Genomic DNA, 20,121 nt, shown 5'->3' on the forward strand with positions numbered 1-20,121 from the left:
GGGCGGCCACCCGCGCGTCCGCTTAGTCTCCGCGGGGGCGCGCCCGCGGCACGCGGCCGGGCGGGGCCGGGCCTGAGTGACGGCCACGTGAACCAATGGGACGGGCGCGCGCCGCCGCCGCCGCCCGCGCGGCCCCTGACGCGGGCCCGGGCGCCGCGCCGCTGCGGCTGCGGGCGGCGACGGCTGCACCATGGGCAGGCTACTGCGGGCCGCCCGGCTGCCGCCGCTGCTGCCGCTGCTGCTGCTGCTGCTGGCTGGGGGTGAGTGCGCTCCGGGCCCGGGCGCGGGCGGGCGGGCGGGCGGGCGGCGGCGCGGGCGCGGTGCTGGACAGCTCCCCGGGCCGCCAACAAAGGGACCAACGTGCGGCGAGGCCGGGAGCGAGCGTGTCCCGGCCGGGCCGCGGCGCCGCCCCGACACGCGCGCACGCGGAGTGGGTGCGTGGGGGGCCGCGGCGGGCGCCTGGCGTGCGGGGCGACCCCTTGACCGAGGCGCGGCGGTGAAGCTGGGACACAGCACGGTGGTCCCCACGCCGTGGCTCGCAGGGGCAGGTGCGCAGGTTACTGCCTCGCAGGCCGGGGGGGCGCGCACGTGTGGGTGTGCATGTGTGTGCGTGTGCATGTGTGTGTGCGAGTGTGTATTGTGTGCCTGCGCACTCGGGGGAGGGGGCGTGTGTGACAGCTACGCGGGGAGGAGGCTGCATTGTGAAGGTCCCAGGGGCCGCCGGCGGAGTGTGGGGCGGTTCGCTGAGGCGCGAGTGGCTGTTTACGCGTGGCGTTGCCGGGAGGGAGTGTGAGTGTGTCACGGTGAATGGATATTCTCCACTGTTCTGGGCGACTCGATTAGGAGCTGACAAAAACGGGCGTACAGCCACGGAAGGCCCGTGACAGCACACGGCGGGAGGCTCCCACGCAGCTCACACACGAGGGAGGTGTGAGACTCGGATGTGTGGTTTCCATTCAGCAGCGACGCCGGGCGGCGGGCCGTGTGGGTGCGTGGCGGGCTGGGGGTGTGGCACAGGTGTGAAAGGGATCTGTCTGCCTGAGAGAGAAAGAGACGGGCCTCCTGATGGCTTCCAGTGCAGACGGGGATTTAGTGGAGGGGGTGTGTAGGGAGGTGGGCATGGGCTGTGACAGCCCATGAGGCAGGCGGCCACTATGGAAATGGCGGGGAGAAGGGCTGTCTGCAAAGATGGGTCAAATAAGGTCATAGCTGAGCAGCTCCTGCACACACTGGCGCAGCAGAGGGAGTGTGTTACGGTGTATGTTAAGGTGTGACTGGTGCTGCTGGAGGAGTACCCGGATGAGCAAGTGTGCATGTGTGCCTGTACACACTCAGCCAGCTGTGAGTAACTTCACTTCTAATGCATACATCAGAATAGCGCCTTAGTATGATGTGTGTATGTGCATGTAGGAGTGTGCACAGGACATTTCCCACACAGCCGGCCCATGAAGACACAGGCACTTTGTGTCCAGATGTGTGTGAGTGAAAGAGAAACTACTGAAAGGTCTCTATGGGAAGGGAGGAACAGTCTTTGCTTGAGATGGGCCATGACCCTGGGGCTCCGAGTGGCAGAATTCCAGGGTAAATGGCTGGGAGAGGAAAGCAGTCCCTCACACATTCCTGTGCATGTCATGGGAAGGCTCAGTTCAGGGAGGGTACACTTTCTCCACGGTCAGTCTAGGGATGAAGAAAGGCCCTAGGTGGTGTGCACAGAAAAACATGTCCATCAGTGTTGGCTCAGACACTCACACAAACCCACCGGTTCCTTCAGCCTTAAATCCTCTTTGGAAGAAGGCGACATTCAACAAACAAACATCAATCGATTGATCTGCTACTTCTTTGTGTGACAGTTGTAAACCAGAACTGGCCAGCAACATCCGTAAGGACCCAGGCCCAGCTGTAACTGCCCATGTGCTTATGTGACCAGCAGTGAGGACTGTGGGCAACCTGCCTCCCTGCTCCTCTCTCCCATGCATGCTCTTCATGACGCACTTCGTAGCCCATGCTTGGAGGCCATGTGTGTGTGTCTAGCAGTGTGTCTCTTTCTTACACACCTTTGTGTGGAAGCTCTTCGGAGACCTGTCAGCGTTGTTTCTCTGGTGCTTACGGAGTGGAGGTAGCGTAACTGTGCTCGGCAGTTCCTGTTGTCGCTGACACTCAAGGGTAAGGGGCTGTGTGACAGATGCTGCATGGCCCCTCCCATGTTGGTGTCTGCCAAGAGCTTAGGGAGACTGGTCTTCAAAGCCCCTGCTTAGGGGAAAGATGGGGTGTAGCTAATGGTGAAAATCAGAAAGGAGGTTTGCACCACGAGCAGATTGCAGGGACTGATTTGGAAAGGTACAATAAAACATGAGGATGGCTGGGGTCTTGTTTTTTTCACCTCTCCAAATGTCAGCCTGCTTCCTTTCCCTCTTTCTGTGTTTGTTTGGGTCGGATTTTCAGTTCTTTGAGGCTGATCCCCTAATCCTTTTCATGTGCCGTCTTTTTCTCTCTCCTCTGTTGGGTGTGATGATGTAACAGAAAATTATAAGTGCTGAGGGAAAAAGGAAATCAATCACACGCAGAGTGTAATTCTGAAATTTTAAGTCAGGTGGGGTCTCAATTAAGGTAGATTAATTATTAAGTGCAAAACTAATTATACACAGAATGGCTAGGTCTTAGCTACTATTTTGGTGTCATCTTATGGTGGGCAAATTTGAAAAGAAGTAACCTCTTGTAATTACTTAAATAATTACCCATTGCCAAGGCCTTTGAAAATATCAAGGTCTATATAAAGACAAAACAGTTATTAGAGGGAAAAATAACTTTAAGAAAATGAAACTTTTTACTGGAAAAGGAATGAAAAACCAGAAAATACCAGATTCCTTTTTCTTCAGTAGGGTTTTCAAAATCTTTGCCAATTCCTATCAAACCATTGGTAAGGGAAGACAAAGAAGGAAAGAGAGCGATGTTAGAGGAAGGTTGTGGGTTCCTGGCTTGACAGCTGAGAGAGCCTAGAGAGGTGGGGGCTCACTGGAGCCATGGAAATGACAGGGAAGAGGCCTGGCAAACACACCAGACCACAGTCCTGTGCACAGAGAGCTGGACTGACTAGAAAGTTTTATCCCCTAGAGTGGCGAAGGAAACAGGCTCCTCTGGGCACACTGACCTGGAGAGGGCAGAGCAGTCTTCTTGAGTTCCAAGCCACTCCGAGGAGCCAGAGTAGGGTGTAGACGGCAGCAGCCTCCCCCTGCCATGCCACAGCCTCTCCCTGCCATGCCACAGTTCAGCTCTGAGAGAGAGTGTCAAGGTTTGAGAGACAACCCGTGTTTAATCCTTCAGTGGTTGTAGAGAGTGAATTTCAAAATTCTTAGGGAGAATCAATTTACCCTTTTCTAACAAGGCTGAAGTAATATCTTTCCCAGCATACCTGCTGGAGGTTGGAGCATGCAGATAAAGATCTCCACTTCATGGCCCTCTCAAAGGCAGGCTGCCCGGGTGCCCTGGGAACCTATACAGTGAGTATTATTTAATTGTTATAAACGTTTTCCATCAGTTGACTTTTTTCTTCCTGGAATGCATAAATGAGTTTTTCCAGATCTGTTTCTTGTATTTTGGCTCCCTGCCAGCCCTGGGGATACTGCTTTTGCAAAGCAGTCTGTTGCATCGGCTGACATCCCCTAAATAACTTAGGATTTCACTTCCCAAGAGTTGGTAATTTTCCTGAGGGCAAAGCCTGTCTCTTGTTCATCTGTCTCTTGTTGCACCCCCAGGAAGGGCCTAACACACTGTTTGGCACAGAATAGGAGCTCAGGAGTGACTATATTTTTCTTTGTAATCGACAGTCTAATAGAAATTTTACTTCTAATAAGAGCACAGCCCACCTGAAACCAAAGTTCAATTGTAATTGGTATCACATCTGATTGGCAGTATTACATGATTCTGATTCACTTTTCAAAAATTAGAAAATAACTATTAAATAAGTACAGTTTATAGATGAAAAATTTCCAAACACAGGAGCCACATGGAAATGTAAATAAAGAGATTCTCGCTGCTGAAAACATTGGGAGTCACTTTACTAATTTGGTCTTTTTCAAGAGAAGAGGTTCCTTCAATTGATTGGATTGGTTGTGGGGACCCTGGGCAGTGTTTGGAAAGGGGTATCTTCTAGTTTTCAGCTCTGGCTTCTTTCCCTGGCCCTTAAAGCGCATGAAATATTTAAGCTGTCTTACATATTATCTTCTTTCTTGTATCCTTTGGAGGAAGGAAGGTACCCAGCCCCACAAGTAATAGCTTTCCATTCTTCCTCCTGGAGCATCCGCAAGACCTTTTTGTGGGGGAGAAACCAGCTAATTTCAGCTCCTCTATTAACTAGCTGTTTGACCTTAATCCCACAAGGCCTCAGTTATTTCATTTGTAAAACAAGAAAGTTGGACTAGACTACTAATTATTTATTCATACCTTTATTGAGTCCCCAGTGTGTGTAAAAGGTTGTGCTAGGCACTGGAATTCCAGAGTGGAATTGACACAAGGGACTTCTCATTTACAGTGGAGGCTCTGTGAAGGTCGTTACAATTTGGTGAGAAAAGTGGAGTGAGAGTAGTTTGTTGAGAAGGCTGTAATAGAGAGGAGTGGTGCCTCATCCAGACTTGGAGTGGCCACAGAAAGCTTCTTGGAAGCTGAGACTGGAGGCTGGAGTGAGAATTAGCAGGTGGGTGGTGGGACAGAACAGAGATAGGGAGATATGGATGTTCAAGCAGAAGAGCATGTGCAAAGACCCAGAAGGCAAAAGAGACGGCTGTGTTCTGGAAATTGCAGGTAGTCAGTTTGTCTGAAGCATAGAGTATGATTGGGGAAGGTGGGGACAGAGAGGGGAGAGGAGGTAATGGTCAGTTTATGAGAGCCTTCTCTGCCTTTTCAAAGGATCTGACCTGTATGATAGAATGATAGAACCAGATTTGCATTTTAAAAAGACCTCTTGGCCGGGTGTGGTGGCTCACGCCTATAATCCCAGCATTCTGGGAGGCCAACGTGGGCGGATTACTTGACGTCAGGAGTTTGAGACCAGCCTGGCCAACATGGTGACACCCCGTCTCTACTAAAAATACAAAATTAGCCAGGCATGGTGGCACATGCCTGTAATCCCAGCTACTCCGGAGGCTGAGACAGGAGAATCGCTTGAACTCGGGAGGTGAAGGTTGCAGTGAGCTGAGATCGCGCCATTGCACTCCAGCCTGGGCAACAAGAGAGAAACTCCATCTCCAAAAAAAAAAAAAAAAAAGTTGACCAGGCGCAGTGACTCACACCTGTAATCCCAGCACTTTGGGAGGCCGAGGTGGACAGATCACCTGAGGTCAGGAGTTCGAGACCAGCCTGGCCAACATGGTGAAACTAAGTCTCTACTAAAAATACACACAAAAAAATAAGCTGGGTGTGGTGGCAGGTGCCTATAATCCCAGCTACTCAGGAGGCTGAGGCAGGAGAATCACTTGAACCCGAGAGGTGGAGGTTGCAGTGAGCCAAGAATGCGCCATTGCACTCCAGCCTGGGCAACAAGAGTGAAACTCAAAAATAAATAAAAATGAAAAAATAAAATCAATAAAAAGACCTCTCTGAGCGTTGTCACTCAAAGTGTGATCCAGGGACCAGCAGTATCACTCACACCTACTGTGTCAGCAGACTCGGGTGACTCACACACATTTCAGTCTGAGCAGTGCTGATTAGAGGGCAGTGTGCGGGACAGATGGGTGCAGGGGGAAATGCTAGGGGTTTGTAAAAGAGCTCTCTTTTTCTTCCAGCGGTGAAGCACTATGAGGACTGTAATTCTAATGGAGGCGTCTCTCATGTCTACACACTTATGTTTCTATATCTTCCCTGCTATTTTCTTTATCGTGAAGTGTGGGGCATTTCAGCCGTGTGCCCCCCTGAGTGGCATGGTTGTCTACCCTAGAGAATGGGAAACTGAACACATGTTCCTGAGCTCCCGGTGCTGTTATTTCCTCCAGCCTCCTTTCTCCTTCACAGTGTACTGAGCACAGTCAGTACAGTGCCATGAGCAGCTTTGTTAGTAGTTAACTTTGAGATCTCTCTCCCTGCTCTACTAACCCTGTGGCTCAAACAGAGTTATATGGTCACTGTTACACTATTGCATAATGATTTGTTTTCTTGCTGGTCTCTGTAGTAGAAACTGACCCTTCTGGGGGCAGGGACTATATCTTTCTTATTTCTGTACCAACATAGCCTTGGATCATGCCTAGTCCAAAAAAGCATTTAATAAAGGCTTTTTGGTTGAAGAATGAATGAATGAATGGATGAATGAATGAATGGAATTTAACCATTTAAACACTACTCTGATCCAAAAGGAGAACTCGGTTTATAATTTTTCTTAATGTATCAGTTGGCTATTTCTGTGTAATAAATCACCCCAAAATTTAGTGGTTTCAGATTCTCAGTTCTCGAGATCTGATCCCTGGACCAGAAGCATCACCTGAGAACTTGCTCGAAATGCAAATTGTTGGGCCCCATCACAGACCAACTGGATTCAGAACACTAGGGTGGGCTTAACAGTCTCTGTTTTAACAAGCCCTCATGGTGATTCCATGCTGGTTCGTTTGAAAGCTTTGGATTTAAACAGTAGCCATTTATTTAGCTCATGATTCTGTAGTTTGGCAATTTAGGCTGCAGTCAGCTGAGTGGTTCTGGTCTCAGCTGAACTCCTTCAAGTTGGTCATCAACTGTTTATCACCTTTGCCGGTCTTGTCTGGCTCTCTCACTTTGGGACTTCAGCTAGGACACTGAGCTGACCTGGCTGTCTTCTGCATGGGCTCCCGTTTTCCTGAAGGATAGCCTTGAGGAAAATCCTGAGAGAATGGAAGCATTCAAGGTATCTTGAGGCCTAGCCTTGGAAATGGCACATCATCTTTTCTCCTGCCTTGTCTTGTGTAGTAACTCACAAAGGTAGCTCAGATTCAAGGAGTGGAGAATTAGATTTCATCTCTTGATGGGAGGAGCTACAAAGTCTCATTGCAAAGATGTGTGTTATTGTAGGTTATTAATTGGGACATCATTGGATAACCCCTCTCAGGAAGAACCTTAAGAAGGTACTGTTTTGTGGTAGGACTTGGCACACTGTCTCTTTCCCATCTATCTAGTAGGGGATAGATACTGCTTTCTTCTGTAATATTTGGGCTAGGAAAAAATCCAAGAGTAGCTTAGGGTCCCCCTAAGATGGAAAGAGGAAATTAGAGTGGAAGAGGTCATGGGAAAGTCTGGGCTAGAGGGAATCCAATATTCTTAATTCATCCTCTCCCAGGAACAAAGGGGAACTTCAAGGGGAGTGGACCCAAAATTGATTGTCTTGGCTTTCTCTGGCTTTTAAATGCCTTTGGCTCAAAGAAACCACAAAATATGAGATGGTTGTTTCTCTGTTTGAGTCAGGGATTCAGACACAGGCTCCGGGAACATGGCTTCAGCTTCATGGAGCCAGGGCCTGCCTGGAAGCAGAATCTTTGACCATGGACATGGTGCCGAGGCGAACAGAAGACATTCTGGATGGGGTGTGATGGCTTCTTGGTTTGGACTTGGCAGAAGGCATTCTCCTGTGAGCAGTCCTCAGAAGCATTGGCAACACAGCAGTGCCATTGGCTCCCACCTGCCCAGGGTCACAGCATGCCCGCCCTTTAGTTATTTTTTCATTTTTATTTTTATTTTTTTGACAGAGTCTTGCTCTGTCGCCCAGGCTGGAGTGCAATGGCACCATCTTGGTTCACTGCAACCTGTGCCTTCGGGGTTCAAGCGATTCTCCTGCCTTAGCCTCCTGAGTAGCTGGAGACTATATGCATGTGCCACTACGCCCAGCTAGTTTTTGTGTTTTAGAAGAGATGGGTTTTGCCATATTGGCCAGGCTTGTCTCAACCTCCTGACCTCAAGTGATCCTCCCGCCTCGGCCTCCCAAACTGCTGGGATTTATAGGTGTGAGCCACTGCACCCAGCCCCACCCTCTAGTTATGATGGTACTTTCTAAAGCTCAGAGTTGGACGTGTGGATTATTTTATTAAGAGACAGAGCTTCACGGGATCTTAAAGGCTGGCACAGATGTTACTAGCCCTGGTCAGATGCTAAGGCTCTGATGCCTCCTTAGCCCCAGCGTTGGCTTTGAGGCCACATAGAATCACTCTGATCTTCTTATTCACATCAACCTTTTAATGTATTTGAAGATACCATGGTGTCTTTTAAAATTTTTTTTCCCCAGGCCATGAACTTCACAGGTCTCTGTTTTTTATAAAGGATAATAACACAATATTTGTAGAATACTTTGGTTTGTGAAGCTCTTTGTAGAGCAGCTTTCACACATGGCTCAGGAATTACCTCATTTGGTGCCCCTCACACTGGAGGCATGGTAGGAAGTGCTGTCCTTATTACACAGAAGAGTAGAGCAAGGCTGGTGGTGATGAAGTTGCTCAGCCAGAGAAGCCAGAGTGTAACCTATTTCCTGGTACCAGCCTTTCTCTCCTGTTACAGAATATCTTCCTGTCTCTGACCTCAGGGCCTGTCTATCTTCCCCTGGAGTCTCTACTCCCTGTCCGCCATCCACACAACCCAGAATACACCCCTATGGCTGGATGTGGCGTTCTTGGCTGTGAGTTGTCTGGCTGGTGCACGGTGTGCACAGACTCCCTCATACCCAGACTCACAGGACAGTCTGAAACACTCATTTTTTTCAGTGGCCAGTCACAGTATTGGCACATATCAAGCTTAGGGCCTGCTCAGCAAAGCACATGGCACCAATAATATTAGCCCTATTTTTATTATAAACATCACTAAAAATTGCCATGCACTACAGTCAAGTCAGGTCACAGTAGGCATCTGGTGTAGAGCAAGAGGAAGACTGTGAAATTCCCTGTTCCCTAGATCCTTAAATGTTAGTCTTAGAAAATAATTCAGAGGTCATTTCATTTAGCTTCCTTGCCTTTCTGGTGAGGAGACTGAGACCCAGAGGTCTTGAGCAGCTTTCCAGGAGCCTCACAGCAAGTTAGTAATTTGTGTGGTTAGGTCATTAAGTTAGAGGTTAAGTTGTGAAACTGGCAAATAGGGCTATATTCCTGTCCTTAAAGAATGAGAGTGAAAGAAGAGGAAGAAGGCCTCCTTTAATTTGTTTTCCTGTCCATTTATTTGCTTGTTTTGGTAAATTAGGAGAGAGAGAATCCAAGATTCTAAACAAATACATCAAATTACCAGCACTGGGTTGGGTTTGAACTGTGTGACCTCATGTGGTTTTTTAAAAGACTACGTTTAGAGGCTGGGCTCAGTGGCGCATGCCTGTAATGCCAGCACTTTGGGAGGCTGAGGAGGGCAGATCACTTGAGGTCAGGAGTTCAAAACCAGCCTGACCAACATGGCGAAACCCTGTCTGTACTAAAAATACAAAAATTAGCTGGGCGTGGTGGTGGGCACCTGTAATCCCAGCTGCTCGGGGGGCTGAGGCAAGAGAATCACTTGAACCTGGGAGGCAGAGATTGCAGTGAGCCGAGATTGTACCACTGTACTTCAGCCTGGGCAACAGAGCAAGAGTCCATCTCAAAAAAAATCATAAATAAAAAAACTAAAGACTATATTCAGGATACTGTATTGCTGAAATACAAATCATATTCTTAATTCACTTTTGGAGAAATTTCAGCCAAGGATGGAAGCCTGGGGAACACCATGTTCATCCAATCATACAGCTAGGTCCTTAAAAGCATGGGCCCTGTCTTCACTTCTGTTTGTAGCCCCAAACATGCAGCACAATTGCCAGCAGAGAGGGGGTACTCAGGAGGCGCTTTCTGAGTGAGCACATGCGCAGTGGAACGCTGACTCGGTGATTCCTCTTTCTCCCCTGCCTGTCTCCATCTGTCTCCCCTTGCCCCTGCCATAGGGAAGTCTAAGCAATTTGGCCTTTTTGAAATGAAAACAGCGTCTCGGAATCCCCGCAAAGCCTCTGGGTGTTCAGGAGTGTCCACTGAAGTCCCCCCCTCCCCAGGACCTTTGTCATTTGAGACATGCTCTAACCTGGCACCAGTCTTTGTCTTCTCTTGCCTCCCCTGACTGTCTGGCTTTTATGTCTGCACAGGAGCGTTCCTGGGTGCCTGTGCGGCTGGGTCTGATGAGCCTGGCCCAGAGGGCCTCACCTCCACCTCCCTGCTAGACCTCCTGCTGCCCACTGGCTTGGAGCCACTGGACTCAGAGGAGCCTAGTGAGACTATGGGCCTGGGAGCTGGGCTGGGAGCCCCTGGCTCAGGCTTCCCCAGCGAAGAGAGTGAGGAGTCTCGGATTCTGCAGCCACCACAGTACTTCTGGGAAGAGGAGGAAGAGCTGAATGACTCAAGTCTGGACCTGGGACCCACTGCAGGTAGCTCTTCTTACCGACAGAGCATGTGTTGAGTGCCAGCCAAGTGTCTAGGCAAAACACCAGGTGACCATTTCCTTGCCAGAACCATCTCTTCTCTCTCCCTACAGTTTTTACCATGCTGCTGCTGTTTACCTGCACATCAGAGCTAAGGCTCTGGGACCCTGAGTGTCTCACAGGCCCAGTCTCTTTAATATTAACCACTATTTAGGGAGCCTTTATTCTGTGCTCATTTAATTCAACCCGATGCTTATAACCTGAGAGATAAGTAATATGACCCCCCCCTTGTAGACAAGAAAACACTGAGACTGAGAGGTTAAAAGCTGGCCTGAGGTCAAACAGCGGCTCAGATGCTCAGTCATGATTCAGACCTATGGCTTTCCAAGCTCTGGGGCTCATTGTTTTGTTTTTCCCTACTGCTCTATGCTGTCTCTGTTGAAGATTGCCACGAGGTCAGCTGATCCGTGTTTCCTTGAGTCTATCCGACCAGCAGTTGAGGCATTCTAACTGCCCTTCCCTCAGTCATGCACCAGAGCTGGTGTTTGGGTTTACAGAGCCCAGCTGGTGAACATTTGGGTCCTGAAGCAAGCCTGAGGCCTAGGGCTCCGGGCTGAATGCCCGCCGCCATAAGCTGACGCTGATGCAGATGTGCAGGAGCTTGCAGGCAGCGCTGCCAGCCATAGCCGCTCCACCAATGTCCTGGGCCAGCAGGGGCCCATCTCTCAGCAGGGACTGAGGAATTGGTGTGATTGTGTGTGCACATGGGGCAAGGTGTTACAGAACTTAACCTTAATGTTTCTTTTTAAATTAGATAATATTTATTGGATATACTTTTTCTAATTATGAAAGAACACATGAACATTGTAGAAAATCTAAAACGCACAAAAATAATACAAAGAAGAAAATAAGGCTGGGTGTGGTGGCTCTCATCTGTAATCCCAGCACTTTGGGAGACTGAGGCGGGTGGATCACTTGGGGTGAGGAGTTTGAGATGAGCCTGGCCAACATGGTGAAATCCCGTCTCTACTAAAAATACAAAAATTAGCTGGGCATGGTGGCAGACACCTGTAATCCCATCTACTCAGGAGGCAGAGGCAGGAGAATTGCTTGAACCCGGGAGGTGGAGGTTGCAGTGAGCTGAGATCGCACCACTGCACTCCAGGCTGGGCGACAAGAACAAAAATCTGTCTCAAAAAAAAAAAGAAGAAAATAAAAACCACCCATAACCTGATAATTAAAAGATAATTACCATTAGTAGTTTGGGGATACATCGTTCACTTTTATATTCAAAATAGGATTCGCAAGAACATTTTGTTTTCACTCAATATATTTCATAAGTATATTTCTGCATTGTTAAATATCCATTTGTAACCTGATTTTTAAACATGTTATTATTTATTTATTTTACTTTTTTTGAGATGGAGTCTCGCTCTGTCACCCAGGCTGGAGTGCAGTGGCATGACCTTGGCTCACTGCAACCTTCATCTCCCGAGTTCAAGTGATTCTCCTGCCTCAGCCTCCCGAGTAGCTGGGATTACAGGCATACACCACCACACCCAGCTAATTTTTGTATTTTTAGTAAAGACAGGGTTTCACCATGTTGGCCAGACTGGTCTCTAACTCCTGACCTCAAGTGATCTGCCCGCCTCAGCCTCCCAAAGTGCTGGGATTACAGATGCGAGCCACCTCTCCCGGCCAACATGTTATTATTTATTTATTTATGTTTAGAGTTGAGGTTTTGCTCCATTGTTCAGGTGCGATCATAGCTCACTGTAACCTCGAACTCCTAGGCTCAAGCGATCCTCCCACCTCAGCCTCATAGGTAGCAGGGACCACAAACGTGCCACCACGCCTGACTAATTTTTTCATTTTTTTGTAGTGATGGGGTCTTGCTATGTTGCCCAGGCTGGTCTTGAACTCCTGGGCTCAAGTGATCCTCCTCCCTTGGCCTCCCAAAGTGCTCAGATTGTAGCTGTGGGCCACTTTGCCCGGCTTGTAACCTGATTTTTTTTTTTTTCTTGAGACAGAGTTTTGCTCTTGTTGCCCAGGCTGGAGTGCAATGGCGCCATCTTGGCTCACTGCAAACTCTGCCTCCCGAATTCAAGTGATTCTCCTGCCTCAGCCTCCTGAGTAGCTGGGATTATAGGCATGTGCCACCATGCCTGAATAATTTTGTATTTTTTTTAGTAGAGACAGGGTTTCTCCATGTTGGTCAGTCTAATCTCGAACTCCCGACCTCAAGTGATTTGCCCACCTCAGCCTCCCAAACTGCTGGGATTACAGGCGTGAGCCACTGTGCCCAGCCCTGATTTTTAACAACTACATAATATTTCATCATGTGGGTCATCAAATTTATTAAACTGGTTCCCTACTGTTGAATACTTAGGTTGTCTTCAGTTTTAATGCTGCGACAAATATCCTTATACATTTTCACACCTTCCTGGTTGTTTCCTTAGGATTAATTTCTCGAATAAAATTGGTAAGTCAAAATATGTATCAGGGCTGGGCATGGTGGCTTACGCCTGTAATCCCAGCACTTTGGGAGTTTGAGGTGGGCAGATCATGAGGTCCGGAGTTTGAGACCAGCCTGGCCAACATGGTGTAACCCCGTCTCTACTAAAAATACAAAAATTAGCCAGGTGTGGTGGCGGACGCCTGTAATCCTAGCTACTTAGGAGGCTGAGGCAGGAGGATTGCTTGAACCTGGGAGGTGGAGGTTGCAGTGAGCTGAGATTGCACCACTGCACTCCAGCCTGCGGGACAGAGCAAGACTCCATCTCAGAAAAAAAAAAAAAAAGATGTATCAGTCAGCATCCCACACAGAAACAGAAGACACAATCAAATTAAGACAATCTAAGGAGAATTTGTTTATAAAGCAGCAGATTTATGAAGGTATGGGCTGGATACGGGTGAACCACCAAAGGATCTGTGGCTAGCAGCAGCTGAGCGCTTACCATCTCTAGGCACAGGGAGACCAGGGAAGGGATGAAGATGGGAGCCTGCAGGGAAAGTGGTGTAAAGAGGTGGCCAGATACAGGAGGAGACCGAGAGAATGAACACCGCATCCCCCACCAAATGTTCTCTCTTTCCCTTGTCAATTTGATAGGAAAAATTATAATGGCCTTTGATTCTAGTAAATTTTAACTCATATATGTACAAAATATATATGTACATTCATTATATGTAGAAAAAAATAGCGACCACTTATCACTCTTCTTTTTTATTTGAAGCACAGTGTAGTTAAGAGAACAGGCCTTGGAGTCAGGAAGGCTCCAGTGCTGTCATTTAACAGTGACACAATTTTTTGTGAGTAACTTACCCTAAGCCTCAGTTTCCCATCTAGGAATTGGAGATAATCATATACCCACCTCACAGGGTTGTGGGGTTCACACACCATCATATATTTCGAGCACTTAACTCAGTGCTTGGCACATTGTTAAGTGCTCTGTGAGTATTAGCTATTATTATTACTTTTCTATTTTTTTCTATTGAGTCTTTAATTTTTTCTTATCCCTGTACAAATCTGAGAAAGGGTACTAACTTTCCTCTGACATACATAGAAAACATTTTTCCAGTTTGTCAACTGCTTTTATTTTGATTATAATTTTTGGCGTAAAGAAATTAAATATTTTATGAGCTTAAAATTACTTTTTTTTTCCCTTTGAGATGGAGTTTCACTCTAGTCACCCAGGCTGGAGTGTAATGGTGTGATCTTAGCTCACTGCAACCTCTGCCTCCCAAATTCAAGCAATTCTCCTACCTCAGCTTCCCAAGTAGCTGGGATTATAGGCACATGCCACCACACTCAGCAAATTTTGTATTTTTAGTAGAGATGGGGTTTCACCATGTTGGCCAGGCTGGTTTCAAACTCCTGACCTCAAGTAATCCACCCACCTCAGCCTCACAAAGTGTTGGAATTACAGGTGTGAGCCACTGCACCCAGCAAAATTACTTCTTTTAAAATGTTTTTATGTGTTTTTCTTTACTTTATGATTAGAAAATACTTTCTGCCCTTGAGATACATGCACCTTTCTTCCTTCTATTCTTTTTTTAATGTAAATTCTTTTTTAAAAATTGTTTTTATTTTTTGGACACAGGGTCTCGCTCTTACCTCAGGCTGGAGTGCAGCAGCACAATCTTAGCTCACTGCAGCCTTGACCTCCTGAGCTCAATCGATCCTCCTGCTTCAGCTTCCCAAGTAGTTGGGACTACTGGTGTACCCCACCATGCCTGGTTAATTTTTCTGTTTTTTGGTAGAGATGGGGTTTTGCCATGTTGCCCAGGCTGGTCTTGAACGCCTGGGCTCAAGCGATCCACCTGCCTCAGGCTCCCAAAGTGCTGGGATTACAGGTGTGAGCCACCACGCCCGGCCCCTTCTATTCCTTAGCTTAATTTTTTACATTTAAGTCCAATCTAGCTATAATTTATTTTTGTGTATGGTGTAAGATAAGGATCTAATTTTATTTTCTCCATACAGATCATCTGTTGTCATGGCAGCATCCATTGATAAATCTGTCCTCTTATCATTTCAAATAAATGGTATTTTGTTGCTGCTGTTGTTTTGAGACAGAGTCTCACTCTTGCCCAGGCTGGAGTGCAGTGGTGTGATCTCCGCTTACTGCAATCTCTGCCTCTGAGGTTCAAGTGATCCTCCTGCCTCAGACTCCCTGGTAACTGGGATTACAGGTGTGCCACCACACCCAGCTAATTTTTGTAATTTTAGTAGAGATGGATTTTACCGTGTTGCCCAGGCTGACCGAACTCCTGACCTCAAGTGATCCACCCACCTCAGCCTCCCAAAGTATTGTGATTACAGGTGTGAGCCACTGTGCTTGGCCAAGAAATGATTTAAAAGAAACTTTTACATTGTACCAGACAATTCTTGGATCTTTGTCTGGCCTTTTCCTTTTGTTGAGACTGTTGAGCGTCAAGTGTGGGGTAAGCAGTCACACAGAGAGCCTTGGCCTCAGGACCACAGTGGAGAGCCCTGAAGCCTTGATGAGCTCAATTTGTTGTCCTCCCCCCTCCCCAGGGGATTCATTTCCCTTTCTTTTTCTTTCAGTTCATGTCTCTTCCTCCCCCATTGGCTTCCCTAGGTCTCATAAGAATAAAAATAGCTCTCATTCATTCAATATGAGCCATGCATAGGCCTTTGCCTCCATCGTCTCTAGTCCTCACCACAGCTGCACATGGCATGGCTGTGAGGTGGGGATACCAGTCGCCCTACTCAGGATGGGCAGGAGGCCAGGGAGGTACAGGGAGGAGGGCAGGAGGCAGAGGAGGTGCAGGGGGGGAGGGGGGGAGGCTGGGGAAGGGAAGGGAGAAGGGTGAGAGGCCAGGGAGTGGCAGGGAGGAGAGCTGCTTCAGTCCTGTTCCTCATTGCTCTTCTCCAGACTTGTCCACTTGACCACAGCCCTTACGTTTCCTCAGGTCAGTCTCTTCTCCATACCACCTGACCATGATCTTGTGAAAAAACTGGAGTTGCCCATCTTCTTCTCAAACAGACTAGCGAAGAAACCCCTTCTCAAACCCCAGTGCTCACAGGTTAAAGGCTAAACTTCTTAGCATGGCAGAAAATGCTCTTGACATTCCAGCCCCAGCCTTCCCCAGCCTCTTCTCCTTCCCTGCTCCAGCATGCATCTGATTAGCTCATCATCAGCTTGTTCTCTTCCTTGCTTGGCAGAGTTGAACTGAGGTATGGGGAAGTGGGGTGCTTTGCCCAAGGGCACATGGTTTGGATGTAATGGAGCTGGATCTAGAGTCAGTGTCTTCTCACTGACAACAGCCTGGCCTATTCCCTAAGCCTATGATGCACTTCTTCCTCTTGTCCCATCTGCTTGGGAAGCTCTTCTCCATCCCGATGTCCTAGTGGAGGTGTATTTGACCTTCAGCACCTAGCTCAAGAGGGCTAGCTTCAAGAGGCTTTTGCCAGCTCTCCCCAGTGATCAGGACCACTGCACGTGGTCATGCTGGTGGTGCCCTGTCCAGGGCTCCTGACCGAGCATGGGAGTTGGAGCTGAAGTCCAGCATACGCCCTGCCCATCAGGCCATGGGCTGGGTGGGAGGAGTACCTTTTTCTAATTCATCTGCCCAGAGGGGACATCTCCATGTACTGGCAGTGGCCCTGAAATCAGGGCCACTCACCCCTGCTTCTGTTTTCTCGCAGCACCTTGATGGCACGTGATTAGGACATGACAGAGGAAAGAAAGTGGCTAAGGTGGCAGGCTGACAGCAAATAGGCTGGTCTAGGAGGCAGCCCAGGGGACAGTGGCGTGCCCCACGCCACTATTCTCTTCTGCTCTTGTACCCCAGAGTCACAGGCTTCTGTCTAGGGGTTCTTGGGGAGAAGGAGGTGGATCACCTCTTGGGGGTTGGAGGAACACAAAGGAACCTTGAGAGGCCTGCCTGGGTCGGGAGTCCTGCAGAGTCCAGAGTGACTGTACCAAGTGCTATCCTAACATGGCTATTAGGGACATTGAACTGCGTGCAGCAGTAGCAGGGACTGTTGAAAACTATGCTGCAGGCCGGGCGCGGTGGCTCAAGCCTGTAATCCCAGCACTTTGGGAGGCCGAGACGGGCGGATCACGAGGTCAGGAGATCGAGACCATCCTGGTTAACACAGTGAAACCCCGTCTCTACTAAAAATACAAAAAAAAACTTAGCCGGGCGAGGTGGCGGGCGCCTATAGTCCCAGCTACTCGGGAGGCTGAGGCAGGAGAATGGCGGGAACCCGGGAGGCGGAGCTTGCAGTGAGCTGAGATCCGGCCACTGCACTCCAGCCTGGGTGACAGAGCGAGACTCCGTCTCAAAAAAAAAAAAAAAAAGAAAACTATGCTGCAAACAGGTCAATCTCAGATCAAGTACCCTTTTAATAATTGTGACATCAGTTCATGTATTCAACACTAGGTATGTGCCTAGCACTATGTTAGGGGTTGTGGGTTCTTATTTAACCTCCACTGAAAAATGTTTAAGTATATATTCTTACTTCCATTTAGCTGATAAGCAAACCTGAGGCTTAGGGAGTTTGAATTTACAGCCCAGCAAGTCAATGTAACAATCAGGATTCAAACCCAAGTTGTTACACTCCAAAGCCTCTCTGCTCTGTCATGTCACCTCTCAGCACAGTGATTTTACTAGAGACTAGCACTAATGTCATATTCTGTATAGTACTTGTCACCATTTTTCCATAGAATTTTTTTGTTTTTGAGACAAAGTCTCACTCTGTTGCCCAAGCTAGAGTGCAATGGCGTGATCTTGGCTCACTGCAACCTCCGCCTCCCAGGTTCAAATGATTCTCCTGCCTCAGCCTCCCGAGTAGCTGGGATTACAGGGGTGCGCCACTATGCCCAGCTAATTTTTGTATTTTTAGTGGAGACAGAGTTTCACCATGTTGGCCAGGCTGGTCTCGATCTCCTGACCTCGTGATCTGCCCGTCTTGGCCACCCAAAGTGCTGGGATTGCAGGCGTGAGCCACCATGCCTGGCTCCATAGAATTTTGAGTTAGCTCATTTGAACTTCACAGCCACTCTGTGAGCTCAGCCAGGTGGCAGTTACTCTCTTTGCTTGACAGATGGTGAGCCGGGCCAAGGGAGGTTCAGACCTTTGCCCAAGGCCACACAGCTTGTGTGTGACAGAGCCGAATCTGGAATTGGTGTCCCTGAGCACTGATGCCCTGGGCCTAGCTTCTTGCCAAGGGAGCACATTGATGGCACATGTGAGACAGGAAACCAGTCCATTCTGTTACTAGGACTTTGTCATACATCCCATTTCTAGTGTGTTGGGCCTCAGGTAGAGCTGATGCCTTCCTTCTCCATCTGTAGTGATGGTCCCCAGGCCCAGTGGGAAAAACAGCTGGTGGAGTTTCTGCTTGGTGGATAATGAACAGTGTGACCTTGAGTGGGTTGCTTTTCTAATGTTGGTTTCAGTCTCTTCATCTGCAAAATGAGACCTGGGAATAATAGATTGAAATGTTTCCAGCTTGAAAATATTATGATTCTATGACATTTCAAGTGAAAAGAGCGACCTCAACAAAGCAGGGAAAAACACATGGAATGCGAATTGCTGCTCCACCAGCTAGCATCAAGCGAAGTTACAGCCTGATCAGTTAATTCATGCACAATTATTAATGATTAGGAGCAGTCTGTCAGGTTACCTACTCATTCGAGACTGTCCCCACTGTCCCCTCCAGCCCTTTCATTTTCTAAGCTCCTTAAGGAAATTGTCTTGCATGCAGTTTTAATTTTCCTAGTGAGTGAGCAAATTAAAGTGTTCTGCAAGAAACACTTTAATCTTTGGGGTTGGCAAGTCCTAGATACCCCACTCAGATGGGCTCACAGGCCTGTGTGATAAAAGGGGACTTTATTGGCTGAAGAACGGGGGTCCAGGAATGGGCTTCCTGCTCCAGCACTCAGCGTGCCGCCCTCCACGTGCTGGAGCCTGCCCTGCCCCATCAGTCGTGCTCGGCTTTCCCTTGCTGGCTTCGTTCTCAGGCAGGCTGGTCCTGGGTGCTGGCTTGGAGAGCCCCAGTAGCTGCACACTGTCGTCCTATCACTCAGCACCTTGCAGAAAGGGAGGTCTGCCTTCCCATCACTTCAGGAACAGTCTCTGGATGATCTCGCTGAGTCCCGAGCTTGGGGATGGAATTTGACTATCCACGCCCATGTTGAGCTGTCCCTGAAGCCAGGGGACATTCCAAACCAAAAAGAGAGGAGGAGTGTCCCCCAGAGTAGAATTGAGGTGCTATTAACAGAAAGAGAGCATGAGACAACAGTACTGCACTTGAGTAGGGAACACTCATAAAGTGCCTATATGTCATTTTCACTTGGATTTCTTTTTTTTTTTTTGAGATGGAGTCTTGCTCTGTCGCCCAGGCTGGAGTGCAGTGGCGCAATCTCGGCTCACTGCAAGCTCCGCCTCCTGGGTTCACACCATTCTTCTGCCTCAGCCTCCTGAGTAGCTGGGACTACAGGTGCCCGCCACCACGCCCGGCTAATTTTTGTATTTTTTAGTAGAGAGGGGGTTTCACCGTGTTAACCAGGATGGTCTCGATCTCCTGACCTTGTGATCTGCCCGCCTCGGCCTCCCAAAGTGCTGGGATTACAGGCGTGAGCCACCGCGCGCAGCCCACTTGGATTTTTTTTTAACCTCACAGCAACCTGATGAAATCTGTAAAAGCAGGCATGATTATATCACTGTTTTACAGCTAGAGAAGCCGGCTTAGAGAGATTTAAAAGTGGCTCTAAATGACACAGTGGCAGAACTAAATCTCAAATCTGAGTTCTACTTGAAGACCTGCTGCTCCCCTCAATACAAAGTCCTTCATTAGGCTACTTTAATTATCATTGCTGTAATCAATTTTGGAGAAAGCAGACCAACAGAGCAGCTATCTGCTGGGACCTGAAAGTGGTTCCTGTACAGCGAAGCCTTGTCGTGATTGTGTCTGCTGTAGAATGATTTGACCTTCTGGGTCATTGCCCACACATCAGGCGTGTCCATATCCTTAGGATGGGCTGATAGCTGTGGAGCCTGTGGACAGAGCAACAAAGAGAGCACTTTTACTTAGCCACCAAAACAAAAGCCTTGTCATTCTTGTTCTATGCTAGTAATAAATATCAACATATAAAAATTTAAAACTGCAACTAAAAGAAGAAAATAAAAATCACCTATGATCCAGTCATTCAGAGTCAGTGAATGTTAATGTTTTGGACTATCTCTTTCTGGACATTTTTTTTTTTTTTTTTTTTTTTTTTTTTTTTTTT

The 20,121-nt window shown here is 48.2% G+C and overlaps 1 protein-coding gene across 2 annotated transcripts in view; it reads left to right on the forward strand.

Moving 5' to 3' along the window:
* Positions 1 to 126: 126 nt before the first annotated feature.
* Positions 127 to 20,121, forward strand: part of PODXL2 (podocalyxin like 2) — a 43,758-nt gene continuing 23,763 nt past the window's right edge. For both annotated transcript variants that reach the window (XM_025377938.1, XM_025377939.1), the window contains exons 1-2: positions 127 to 260; positions 10,088 to 10,366. In XM_025377938.1, coding sequence (XP_025233723.1) covers positions 191 to 260; positions 10,088 to 10,366 — 349 coding nt within the window. In that variant the 5' untranslated portion in view covers positions 127 to 190. The remainder of the gene's footprint in view (positions 261 to 10,087; positions 10,367 to 20,121) is intronic.

The sequence above is a fragment of the Theropithecus gelada genome, chromosome 2 (assembly GCF_003255815.1).
Source record: "Theropithecus gelada isolate Dixy chromosome 2, Tgel_1.0, whole genome shotgun sequence".
Taxonomy (NCBI): Eukaryota; Metazoa; Chordata; class Mammalia; order Primates; family Cercopithecidae; genus Theropithecus; species Theropithecus gelada.